Here is a 12,869-nt window from a genome sequence, read left to right as displayed (position 1 = left end):
AGGCAGAAATGTGACAGTGCAGTCTGTGAAATGGTCTTATGTCAAATAAAAGTAAAAAAAAAAAAAAAGATAAAACAAAAGTTTACCAAAATAAAATATATACCCAACTTAATTGGAAAAAAAATAAAATTAAAATAAACTTAATTGGGAAAACTGAAACTCAACTACAAAATATTTTCACGACTCCAAAACTAACTAAAATTCTGTGTAATAAAAAATAACCACAAATTCTTTTACGTTTTTGATAAACAGTATATTGTAAAATTTAAAACAACCCACCTTCAATAAACATGAAAATACAACACAGCAAAAACACAAGATGAGGAATTTAAGTGTTCTGAAAGCATTCTAAAACTAAACATTTGTATAAAAAGGTTATAATCTGGAAAATTAAACTGAAACTAGAACACTAAAAAAATAAGTCACAATAGTTTTGTTAATATAATGAAAACTAAGGAAAACAAAACTGATAATGCTGAAATGATAAACTGAAAATAAAATGTATATAACAAAAAGATTAAATTTTTTTAAACTATAATAATGTTTTAACCTCATTTGCCCACCCCTTAACTCTAGTCTCTTCCTCTCCATGTTCCCTCTGTTCTTTTCCTGATGAGAAAACAGAGAGCCTAGAGAAAAGACAGAGTCTCGAAGACATACTCGCACATCACAAAGGGACTCAATATCACACACTCACAGTGGTGTGTTCTCAAACATCATTCCAATTAGGATTTGAGGGAAAACAACAAATAAAAGAGTGGCTTTAGGCTAGTGACTAAAAAACCCACAGTGGGGACACAGCATGGCACAAAGATACACATGCAGACATGGCTCAAGGAAGTCCTAAGGCCCTCAGCATGCAGGAATTCAATTAACAGCGGGATATGTTGTCAATCATCCATTATTTCGTCTCCTTACTTGAACACACAGTCACTAAATAGAATTACTACAGGACTTTTTTTAATACGAGTATACTGTGGTATTTCTTAGGGAGAGTTCACACCGGATGTCTACGGATGCCTACGTCAGAGTGCGCTACTTACAGCAAAAGTTCAAAGTTTTTCAAATCCTTCCGCTTTTCTTCTACATCCTTGTGACACACCATCCCCATTGAAATCAATAGATTTGCAGTATTTTTTGATGTAGCATAAACTCTAGTGTGTAGGTGCCCTTATGGACACTGTGTGCAAAACATTTTGTAAAAGTCCACAATAAATCTAAATATGGTAAACTCACTGCTGTATGACCTCTGCTTCAACGCACAGTAACTCGTGGCCGTTTTCTGCCTCATTACGGCCAATCACGGTTAATGACTAATGGTCACGACGAATCAGAGTTAAGTGGGAGAGAACTGGTTATCCTCTGATCGTGCGGCACAGCTCTTGGCTGCCTCTGATGGGTTAAATTGTTTGATTCTATTAACAGTGAAAACTCAGAGGCTGCTGTCTCCTCTCGGCAGTCGTATGAAACAGACAGACATTCTAAATATATTAGACAGATGCAGACAGCCACTCCCCTCCAAGGCTGAGCAGCACATGCAGAACCAGCCATGCTGAAATACACACTAATGGATTTAATTTCCCTTTTTTGGGGGGGGGGGCTTTTTGCCACTATTTTATTTAAGAGAAAGCAGATTGGATCCATTATGAGAGTGGAAATGAGAGGGACACACAAAATGGGTCTTATTTAAACCTGTGTCTCCCAAAACACATGAGCACCATGGCTTATGTCTGGAGCTCGTGCATTAACCACTAGGCTATGGCTCCTATCCTTTCACCATTTTTTATGCATTATGCACTACATCACTAGACTTGTGAAGTTTCCACATTTCAAATTTGAGAACTATACTAAACCAACCCTGTCTATGACCATGTTTACACCTGATATTAACATATGATTAATGCAGCATACTCAATCATTTGAAGCATACTCATTGTATTTATGGTCTGAAACGCAATTGTCCTCGTGTTCCGTCGCTGGACGGCAATTCCAGGTAAACTTCCCGTCGCATTTGAAGGAATGCAATGTGATGGTTGTACAAAGTAACATTTATTTTTTAACAAGGCTATCAATGTGAATATCAGGCACAAAAGTGCCGCTATAACATGGGCCATCATCTTAATTGTTTTGGTTGAATGGATCACATGACAATAAATACATAATTGTTTTCAGACAGAGCGTTTATCCTAGTCTTTCTAGGAGAGCGTTTTCAAAAAGCTCAGTTTTCGCTGACAAAAACACATCTCAGTGTGGACGGAAGGCCAAAACGTAGAGAAAAAGATGTGTTTTCAAACAAAAACGTATTAGTGTGGAGGTGGCCTCAGAGACCCTCCCTTCAACCAAATTCAATCATAAGTATACAGAGGAGACGCATTCAAGACTCATGTAAATATCAGGTGTATACAGCAATATGTCTCGGCTGACCACTTGTGATCGCATCATCCGAGACGGATGTTAATACCAGGTGTAAACAAGGTCTAAGGTGTTTGTATGAAGTGTGAGCATATTCTGTGATAAGCCCCATTCTAATACACGATGGCCAAGCAGACTAACACAATTTCTCCTTATGCTACAATGCCTGGTTCACCTTACAATAAAATGTTCGGCCAGTATATTAAAAGCCATGTGCCCCTGGGAAACGGGATCATCTAGTAATTTCTGGTGTCCCTGAATGCTAAATGACACTGGAAGCAGATTTTCTGATTGTATTATTGCACGCTGATCATACCTCAGGTGTATGGTACGTATAAGTGCGGTGGCCAGTCTAGCCGACACTCTCCCGGTGTTGCAGACTTGGCTGAGGCAAGCCAGAAGCTCTGAGGGAAACACTGGCAGGAAATAGAGAATCTGAACCAGCCTCTTCTGGGACTCAACTGGTAAAACGACCACACATCCCTCCTGTGGATCTGTAACACGCATGCACATATAAATATATACTGACAATTGTTAATATAATTGTGAGATCAAGTACAAGTTATCATATGGCTTCTGAAAAATGGGAACATAGTCATACAGACTACTTTTATGGTGTTGATGGTTATGGTATGTGAAAAGAGTTGAGTAGGGCTGGGAATCGTAAGAAATGTAATGATTCTGGGTTTCAATTCTGGTTCCTTTTAACGATTACAGTAATTCTATTAGTACATTTGAGGAAGAATTTGATGAGATTACTAACATTCTCATTATTAAATGAGAAATACAATTCTTACTGGATTTACTGCCCTCTGCAGTCGGTTGCCAAATGATGAGTTTTTATTTAATTTCAAGTTGGACATTCATAACTTGCACATCATACCAGACGCGTTACATGTTTCGCGCTGTAGATTCAAAAGAACCGGCTCATTTGAATCATTCTTTCGGGAATCGGGCTATACCAGAAGCGCTGTATGTTTCGCACTGTAGATTCAAAAGAACCAGCTCCTCTGAATCATTCTTTCAGGAATCGGACTATACCGGAAACGCCATATGTTTTAGATTCAAAAGAACCAGCTCCTCTGAATCATTCTTTCAGGAATTGGACTATACCGGAAACGCCGTATGTTTTAGATTGTTTTCGATTCAAAAGAGCCGGCTCATAAGAGACATTAGTTTGGGAATCAAAATTTGTGCTGCTTTGTGCTGTAGATTCAGTTGAGACTAGAGGGCAGCATAGGGGAACTGTTAACGGAACCACAAGTCATGAAGATCATATGATTCCTGTATTTTTTTAAAGAATGGAACTGGTTCTGAATAAGACTCGATTTTCAACCCTAGAGCTGAGACAAGATTCTTCAAAAATGTCTACTTTTTGTGTTCCACGGGGGAAAAAAATTACATAATATGGGTTTTGAATGGCATGGGTGTAAATAATGACAGCATTTTCATGTCTGGGTGAACTATTCTGCTCTACAATGCCAAAACCTAGTAACTTCACCAAACATTAAAAAACATTGAAACTGAAATAAATTATTTGCCAAATGTGGATTATAAAACAGTCTCAGTCTGTTTTTCGCTGAACCTGCACAGAGTTTAACCAAATCTGTCAGAGAACAGATTATAGTGTAAGAGAGCAGATTTTGGTTATAACTACATTTTGACAAATGCAGTTACTGTGTTTTGCCTTTGCTGGGCAGTGTTCATTTAAACGAAAGGAAAGCACTCTCCTAGTGCCAGACTAATGAAACTCTCATAGCTCAATGGTGAGGGCATGAATGTGCCTTTATGTGTGTGTGTGAGGGAAAGAGAGAGAGAGAGAGATTTCTCTCCTGTACGGGATCAGCAGATAGACAGACATTATTAGCCGCTGACGCATGCTGCTTATGTCATCACTGCTAATAAACACACAAAGAGAGTGCTGTGCCTCTGGAGCGCAAAACTACAGAGAGCTTATATCACTAAGACACACACACAGATCCCGAGATGCCACCATTCTAATGTTCTCCCTTAAACAGATCTCTCTCACTAAAACAAAAAGAGTGCTCTGTACAGTAGTGAGAAGTGGATGTTTTTGTGAATATGAACATATGTGATTACCGTAAAGACTGCAGGCATGTTTCTGCAGACTGTGCAAAAGGTCTTTATTGCCCCTCGCAGTGGCTGACTGCACTGTCTCCAGCAGATGTGCAGACAGCTGAGGATTCCTACTGCCCAGCTGAACTAACTGCACTGGTAGTGATGCCAACCAGCGTGCCAGGATCCTACTCCTGAGAGAGAGAGACTTCAGACTTTTATCACTGTTAGAAGGTACAGTATTTCTAGCCTTAAATAATACATAAAAAAACACTAGGGGGAGTCTTTAATTCACTTATGTTTTATACTTCCAGTCCAGTTTTTTTTGGTCCACGGGGGAGCAAAGTCATATTTACAAGGTGCACTTTAGCGTTAGAACTAGTCGCTGGAATTAGCCAAATTTGGGAGGTGCACTGAATCTTTACCTGTTAGTGAGTAAACAGGACATCTTTGAGCACAACTGCATATTCTGCTTTGGTTTCTGTCTGCAAAAAACTCTGTACTCTTGCAAGGACAGGAATTCTGATCACAAAGTCTATACACATTTTCAGCTTCATTTCTTCAAACTCATCTGTACAATAATTTGCAGAGATGGCTGTTCTGCTATGTGAACTTTTTTGCTCACTGGTCTATTATTGTGGAATCATCGATTTCAGATTTACCCAACCCAAAGTGGTAGTAAAAACACAACAAACTGTGTTTTGTAATTTTGCAAGTCAGACAGACAGCCCCTTCCTTTCAAAGTAGGCAGTTCTTGGCCTGCATAAAAAACTAAACGGACCCAGCTTTGTCGATAGTCGTAAGCCTGGGAATGCGAGACTACTGATATCATTATGCACAAACAAACCTGGATTCATAGAAAAAAAATTGTGCAAAAATATGAGACAACTAAAGGGGAAGAAAACCTTAACATATTAAAACAAACATATGAACACAAAAACAGAAAGGCAACTGATGCCAGAAAACGATGTTGGAAATTATGGGGGAGATCGGGGTTAAATAGAAAATGTGGAAGATAATACTAATTTAGGTTGGATTAGCCTGTTGAATGTGTGCATATACCTGGCAATATGAGGGTGGTTTTGATGCTCTTCAATGTAGAGTTGGCTGAAAAAGCGCAGAAGCAGAGTACGGACACTCACACCCAGGTTCCTCTGCTGGTACTGCATGTACACAGCCTCTAGGAGTTCCTCTGTCACCACTGCAAACACACACACATACACAAACTCTTTCAATATTGCAATCCACAACACAACAGCACATCACAACTGCTGTAATTCTTGCTGCAGACCAGTGTCAGAAATTCACTTTTCTATTAAGGGGCATTTTTTACATTTATGAGGGCACATGTTTTAAATCATATTAAATAAAGTCAAATACTTCAATTTAATCAATTTATTAACATAAATTCTTATGTAATATCTTATGTTTTTAATGCAATAATGTGTACAGTATACCTAGGCCTAGAATAAAATATTTAGAAATATATCAGATTTTACAAATAAAAGCAGAAGAACTCATTATGGGGTAGTCACGATAATTGCGTTATCGACTTATCGTACGATATATGGACATGACCTTGATATTGCCCATTGTGTTTACATGTGTGTTTGTTTACATAAGAATGAATGTCACCAACATTTTAGCCAGTCACATTGCTTCTGTCCTCTCGTCTGCTCTGTGCTGGAGGTGGGGCTGAAGGCAGCGACAGGTGAAGATTACGTGTTACTCGAGGCTAATACGTGTTTTAATAGGTGTTTTTCCTGACGACTACATAATTCCAGCCAGAAAGTTTGGAAGAATAAATCCAAATGGACTTGGTTTCAAAGCCACATTCCACAGCTCCGGTGTGGTAAAATTTTGGCTTTAAGCCGAATGAGAGAGGAGAGCCCATTACCGTGAACAAGCCGGTATGTTGACTTTGTTTAAAAACAGTGGCAACGAAAAGTGGCAATACAACAAACCTAAAAGCTCATCCAAAACATAACCATCCCATCCAGTTTTCCGAGCTGGGAACAAAAACCACAGTTGGAGATGGAGAGGGGCCTTCCCGACTTCAATTTTTTGACATTCCAATTCCAATGTCTGAATATTCTTAAGAATTCAAAGTTCATTGCTCTTTGAAAGGGTGTACTTGCATTGTTATGCTATTATATTATCATTGTATCAGTGGCATAAAATGGTCTTAAAATGAAAATAATATATAGTTTAATCGCAATTATTTCTCAGACAATATCATCCAACAAAACTAGTTATCGTGACAGGCCTATTATGGGGCATTATACTGCCCTCACATTGAGAATTTCAGGGGCATTTTTGTAACTTTCAGTGCCATTTTTACACCAAGGCCCCATTGATTTCTGAACTTGCATCAGACTTTTCTTCAAAAACAAAAAGTCAGGGTTCCCACACCTTTAGAAAATAAATAATTTTATGGAGACTGCATTCTCAAAAAAGCAATTTCTAGCCACCGAAATATTTTAGACTAAAGCATAACTAGAAACATTTTTTTACAAAAATTAACTATAGCAAATAGAAAAAAAAAACTGTCCTTCTTAAGATTTTATTGATTTTCTGGACTTTTTCAGGCCAGTAGGGATGGGATGATATGGTTCTCACGATTCGGTTCGATATGAGGTTCATAATTCAATATAATCTCGATTCGATACGATAACACTTAAAGGCCAAAATATTACAGAAAATTGTTTGTGTAAAATGCTCATAATTTCTCATCAAAATAAAGTTCTTTAATACACAATATAAATGCTCAAAGTTTAAATGATAAACTCAAATATCTTTCTCTATAAGAAAAGATCACAATAAATAAGCTTTAAAAAACAGTGAGCTATATTCAGGCTGATCACGTGCAGAACATGCAATAGAACTGAACAAAACCAGTCCTGAAAAAAGTATGTGAAAGTTTATATTTATATTTTAATAATTTGTTTGTCATCATTATTATACTCAATTTAACTCTACATTATATTAATTAATATCACGAAATTGTATCTATTGTAATGATACAGCTATCACTGTTTGAAATAATGTGTACAATTTATAAGTAATAACATTGAGTTTACATTCATTTGTGAAGAAACGCTAAAAAGGTTACTGTCACTTTAAGGGTTCATTTAGCCACTCACAGTGTTCCAGTTCAGCGAACATCAACAAGAATCTCTCGGTTTCTTTAGCGCATCCATGCTGACTGATATTAAAATTATTTATTTTTATATTTGTATCTGACTGTAAAGAACAGAAAGGATATTAAGACACATTATTCAATGAAAATGGAGTGCGGGATCTCATCTTTGATGGACACACATTACACACCAGAAATGATCCACTTTAATCTCAAGCACTTTTCAACAAAACAAGGTGATTTTCCAAGTATTCCAGTACTTACATTTTTAAAAGCTAAATTCAAGCATTTTAAGGACCTTGTGTGATTGTAAACAATGTAGAAAAAAGCACAGTAGGGGTAAAATCAAGCAATAGAGAGATTATGTTTGACGGGTCATTTCATTTAAGATCACATGGACAGAAAACATTGTTGCAAATTTCGAAATATAGAGCTATGCCACGATATGGATAGTCATCTTTTTGGTTCTCGATATATAGAAATTCGATTTAAAAATTCCCTGATATTTCCAGGTTTTCCATGACCGTGTAAAACCCTAAAAACCCTTCCACTGGTAAAGAAAAGTGTCTTACCACGGCTGCGCTGGGTAACAATCATCCTCCACACCACCTCCAGTAAAGCTGCCAGGTGTTTTGAGCTTAGCTTGCCCCCATTGGACAGCGTCTCCCTGATGAAGACTCTGATTGGTCCGAGCCAGTCTGCATCTTCACCTGCTACGTGGTCCCGGCCCCTAAGACTGAGCGTCACCATAACTTGACACAGGGTGACGTTTAGGGCCAATGGCTCCACGTTGCTCCCGGCAGCAGCTCCACCTACTACCTGCTGCCTAATCCTGAATTTAGAAAAAAAAAAAAACAGATGATCACCAATATACAGAATTATCCACAGTATTTAGTCACAACATAAGCATTTCACAGAAACAGACAACATTTTAAGCAGTAAAGGCACACACATTGGCCCAGTTTAAACATGGTATTAACATCTACCTCAGGACACCCATTCACCTCTGAATGTGGTTCAAGTGATCTGATCACAAAAGGTCATGGACATGTTTCCACCTGATTTTAGTGTCTCCCACTTGTGATCAGATCCGTCGAAACAGATTTTAGTACCAGGTGTAAACGGGGTCACACTTCATTGGACTGTGGGTGTTTGTCACCTTTTCCCATCAGCTTTCTTCTTGTGTTTTGCCACCTCTACCAGGCCATAGGGGAAGTTCTTCATGAAGTGCTGTTTGAAGTCAGCCAGATATGAATTCCTGAACCAGGCATCCTATAAAACACAGTGGAATTATGGTTTATGTAAGATTTTGTGTGTTCCCACACACTACAATGAGTTTGGAACTTATTTGAATGTGTACCAGTATGTCCTGTTGGTCTCTCTGTGGGGTGAGTCTTCTCAGTAACTGAAGTATGGTGAGGATCTGGAACATCAGAGTCATGGACTCCGCTGAGAGCAGGTGGCCGCTGTCCGTCTGCAATCGCTCTCCACCTGCTGCCTCAACCCAGACCTCCAGCAACAGAGGCACCAGTGTTCCCGCAAAGCCCTGCACAGTCTCAGCTGAGCACAGCTCCTCGTTCATCCCAGCCCCTGGCTCAGAGTCTGGCCTACACAGCATCAACATAACAATGGCTATATATGAGAAATTGGACTGGGTAAAAATATAAATTTTCCGATGCATCGCAATCTTCATTTGAATGATCTCGATATAGATTTTTTTTTTAATCCCAAGATCAATCTTTTACTCTATGCGCAACCCTCTACTACAATGTGAGGAAATCCTTCGCATTTACAACCATATTTCGAAATATGCGACTAAAAATGTCTAAGATTGGCCACTGTATAGTGGGAAAGTATTCAGCAGTGAGATCATTTCACTGCATGCTGAGAGAAAAGTTGTTCTGTGTAATGTGTGTCCAAAGACGAGATCCACACAATCCAAATGTCATTGAATAATGTCACTTTTAATACCCATTCTGTTTTCTACAGTCAGTTGTTGATAAAAAAATAAAATAATTTATTCTAATCATGCATAAGAGATGATGTTAAGTCATTCGAGTCCTCTCTTGTTAATAAGCGCTCATTTACAGACGCTCTTTACAGAACAGCCAGTTTTCTTAAAGAGACAGTACCTGTTTTTAGCACGTGTTCAACAAATCAAAGTAAATACTTGTAAATAGTACAAATTATGAAATTACACAATAAACATGCTACAGAATCTAATATATTAAATATAATATTTATTGATGGAATACATGGATTTCTGTGTGACCAAAATGATATTTCCAAAATGTACCTAGATAGAAGGTCCTCTGTATAATTAACAGCATTAGCTGGGAGATCATTTTTTCTAATTTAAGCAAAATGGACATTTTAACTGAAATATATCGATATAAATCGATATTGTAATCAAATCGAGAGCTTGTGAATCATCATCGAATAGAATTGGGAAATCTGTATCAATACCCAGCCCTAATGAAAAATACATGTCCTTGCTGTCTTTTTTTCTAACTAATGTGTACAGAAACAGAGTTATTTTTGTACATAAGCAAATTGTTAGCCATAGAAAATTACACCTAACTATATAAATATATTTAAAGGTGCAGTGTGTAACTTCTGTCTTGTTTTATTAATGAAACTCAAAGATTTTGCAGAAATTACATACTTCATATTTACTAAAAAGATTCATCATGGTATCTTCAATTGGTCTAAATGAGGGACACAGAAGTTCTAGAAAGAGAAATTAGTCAGTAATCATTTTTACTTCAACATTCAAACATACCTTAGCCGATAAGCGGAGTGTGGTGTGGGCGTGGCTCCCGAATTCTCAAACACCTGGAACCTCCCCTTCCCAATTACATGCTCCTCCCAACTCACATCTACAGGTGTCACCAGGCCTTTCTCTCCAGCCCACATTCCAAGACTGTTCCTAATTTTCACGCCTTCCTCCAGCGGTCTTTCTTCAACAACTGCTTGTAGAAAACACCCCAACCTGAAAATGTGGGCATGCATAAAAACACGGTATTACGGTTAATAAAAAAATTATTTAGCAAACCACACACTCACAAAGAATTGAGTAGCTTATTGGCAAAATTCTGGTTCCTAAATATATGGTATATATGAAGTCAGGAATTACTCTGATTACGACTACTTGGCAAATCACATCTCTCAAGCTCCAACAATTAATACCAGACTCAAAGCAAGCGCAAATGAGTTTTAGAAACTACAGCTGAGTGCAACATTTTCAGTAAATAATGACCTGTTCCTCAAACAAAGGCTTCAGAAGACAAAAATATATTTACATACAACACATAGAACTATATTGCACAAGTCACATTAACTACTTACTCCTTTTTCACTATAAATCTTGACATCTCCAGTCTCTTTGGCTGATTCGTAATTTGATTACACTTCTTCGCTCCTGATGCATATGCAGAGTGCAAAGAATAAGAAGTCTTGAATGTGCAACAGGAGATTGCAAATGTCATGATTTATAGTGAAAAAGGAGTTACATTTTGGTCATTTTCTCACCCAAAACTGATTATATAGCTTAAGAAAACATGGATTAAAACCACTGGTGTTGTATGGATTACTTTTATGCTGCCTTAATGCCCTTTTTGAATGATAACAGTTTTGGACCCCTCTGACTTGCGTTGTATGGAGAAGAACACATCATGTATCCTTTTTTTTTTTTTTTTGGAGATGGCATAAGGGTAAGTAAATGAGAGAATCATAATTTTTGGGTGAACTATCCCTTTATTACCTGAGTAGCACAGTGAGTCTCCATTGCTGTGCAGTCACAGAGCGATTCGTGCTGATGGTTAGAGCAAAGCCTCCTTTCCCTGATTTATCCTGTCCCATCCCAGTCTTTCTGCCCATTCGTCTCTGGGAGATTAGCTCTAGAAAATTGGCCAGCAGAACCGTATGCCTCTGAGACATAAGCCCGGGGTAGTGCTCGAGCAGCACATCCAGGACACGGAGAGCATCTTCCTGGATGGCTTCTGAGATATGGGTCATGGCACAAGTGAGGTGGGCACTCAGCAGGGGAAAGAAGGGTGCAACGCGTTCGACAGGGATGCACTGAGAAATGAAACGCAACAGACGCACTGCAGCTGCTCGCACTGTGCTGTCTTTGTCTGTGAACAAAGCAGCCACCTCGGACAGCACAGCTGAGGCATGCTGCTCCACCAGAGTGGGGTGAGCTGACAGCAGCTCTCGCAAACCCACCAGAGCGCCCTGCTTCACATTGCTGTTGTAGTGGTGTAGCTGAGACATCAGATCCTGGTAGAAAGACAGAGACAGGGATAACAAAAACAGTTGCATCTCAAGAAAAATGAGGCTTTAGCAGATAAAAGTCAGTAGAAAGTGCCGGCTGCTACTTGTGTACCTTGATGCTGAGCTGCCTGTGTGTGGTTGGTCCTAATTCACCATGCTTCAACTGCTCTGGTAAATGGATAGCTTTTGATCTAAAGTTGACATTTGTTGCATTGTCAGCTTTTGGCTTCTTTTTGCCGACCTTAAGCTTGACTTTCTGGAAATCATCTTGCCTTTTTCTCTTTTTGGTCATTCTTCAGTTGATAAAAAAAGCAGGGAACTGTGAAAAAATAAAAACAACAACAGTAGTTGAGACCAACTAAAAATAATAACACTATAAAACAACCCTCCATTTCAGAATTATTAATATTCAAATTACTGACTAAATAAAACCAGGATATTACAACAGACAAAATGTGCACTGGTTTAATCAAACATCTTGCAAATTTGGTTCAACTCTCCCTATATAAATCGCATTAAACTTAATAATGAGCGTAGACAGTTGCACACGTTTAACAAAATCATAACCATAATTTCCACGTACAATTGTGTTTACATCTACTGTAAGTACATACAGTAGCAACTAACAACTCTAAAATATTTGTGTTCACTTCAATAAGTGCTTTACAGAAGCAGATCTGTGTGAATGTTTGCAGTGATGCCTATAGATATCTGATTTGATGTTTGCTGTATTTTAACAATATGCATCAGCGTGGCAATTCACTGTTGATTAACTATCAATTATTAACCCCACAAACACAACGTCACTCACTCACAGTTTCGATATAAATATCACAATCAAACGACGACTTTAGATAAGTTTATTTAACTGACCACAAACAATCACTCGTGCTGCTGTTGAGCCATTAAAGGGTCCTACAAAGGCTCTGGAAGAGCAACCAGACTGCCTAAATAGATGCCTGACTAA

The 12,869-nt window shown here is 38.3% G+C and overlaps 1 protein-coding gene across 2 annotated transcripts in view; it reads right to left on the bottom strand.

The window, feature by feature from the left end:
- tex10 (testis expressed 10) overlaps nucleotides 1–12,866 on the bottom strand; it is a 33,275-nt gene extending 20,409 nt beyond the window's left edge. The window contains exons 1-10 of one of the 2 annotated variants that reach the window (XM_051718952.1): nucleotides 12,776–12,866; nucleotides 12,015–12,221; nucleotides 11,391–11,908; nucleotides 10,410–10,619; nucleotides 8,988–9,234; nucleotides 8,787–8,899; nucleotides 8,200–8,459; nucleotides 5,551–5,689; nucleotides 4,513–4,682; nucleotides 2,729–2,906 (exon numbers count right to left, since the gene is read on the bottom strand). In XM_051718952.1, the coding sequence (XP_051574912.1) occupies nucleotides 2,729–2,906; nucleotides 4,513–4,682; nucleotides 5,551–5,689; nucleotides 8,200–8,459; nucleotides 8,787–8,899; nucleotides 8,988–9,234; nucleotides 10,410–10,619; nucleotides 11,391–11,908; nucleotides 12,015–12,194 (2,015 nt within the window). In that variant the 5' untranslated portion in view covers nucleotides 12,195–12,221; nucleotides 12,776–12,866. Of the gene's footprint in view, nucleotides 1–2,728; nucleotides 2,907–4,512; nucleotides 4,683–5,550; nucleotides 5,690–8,199; nucleotides 8,460–8,786; nucleotides 8,900–8,987; nucleotides 9,235–10,409; nucleotides 10,620–11,390; nucleotides 11,909–12,014; nucleotides 12,222–12,717 lie in introns of both variants that reach the window. The other variant, XM_051718953.1, reaches the window with a different exon arrangement.
- Between the last annotated feature and the right edge of the window lie 3 nt (nucleotides 12,867–12,869).

The sequence above is a fragment of the Myxocyprinus asiaticus genome, chromosome 15 (genome assembly GCF_019703515.2).
Source record: "Myxocyprinus asiaticus isolate MX2 ecotype Aquarium Trade chromosome 15, UBuf_Myxa_2, whole genome shotgun sequence".
Classification (NCBI taxonomy): Eukaryota; Metazoa; Chordata; class Actinopteri; order Cypriniformes; family Catostomidae; genus Myxocyprinus; species Myxocyprinus asiaticus.
Note: the sequence above shows the minus strand (reverse complement) of the source record. Positions and strands in the feature narration are given on the sequence as shown.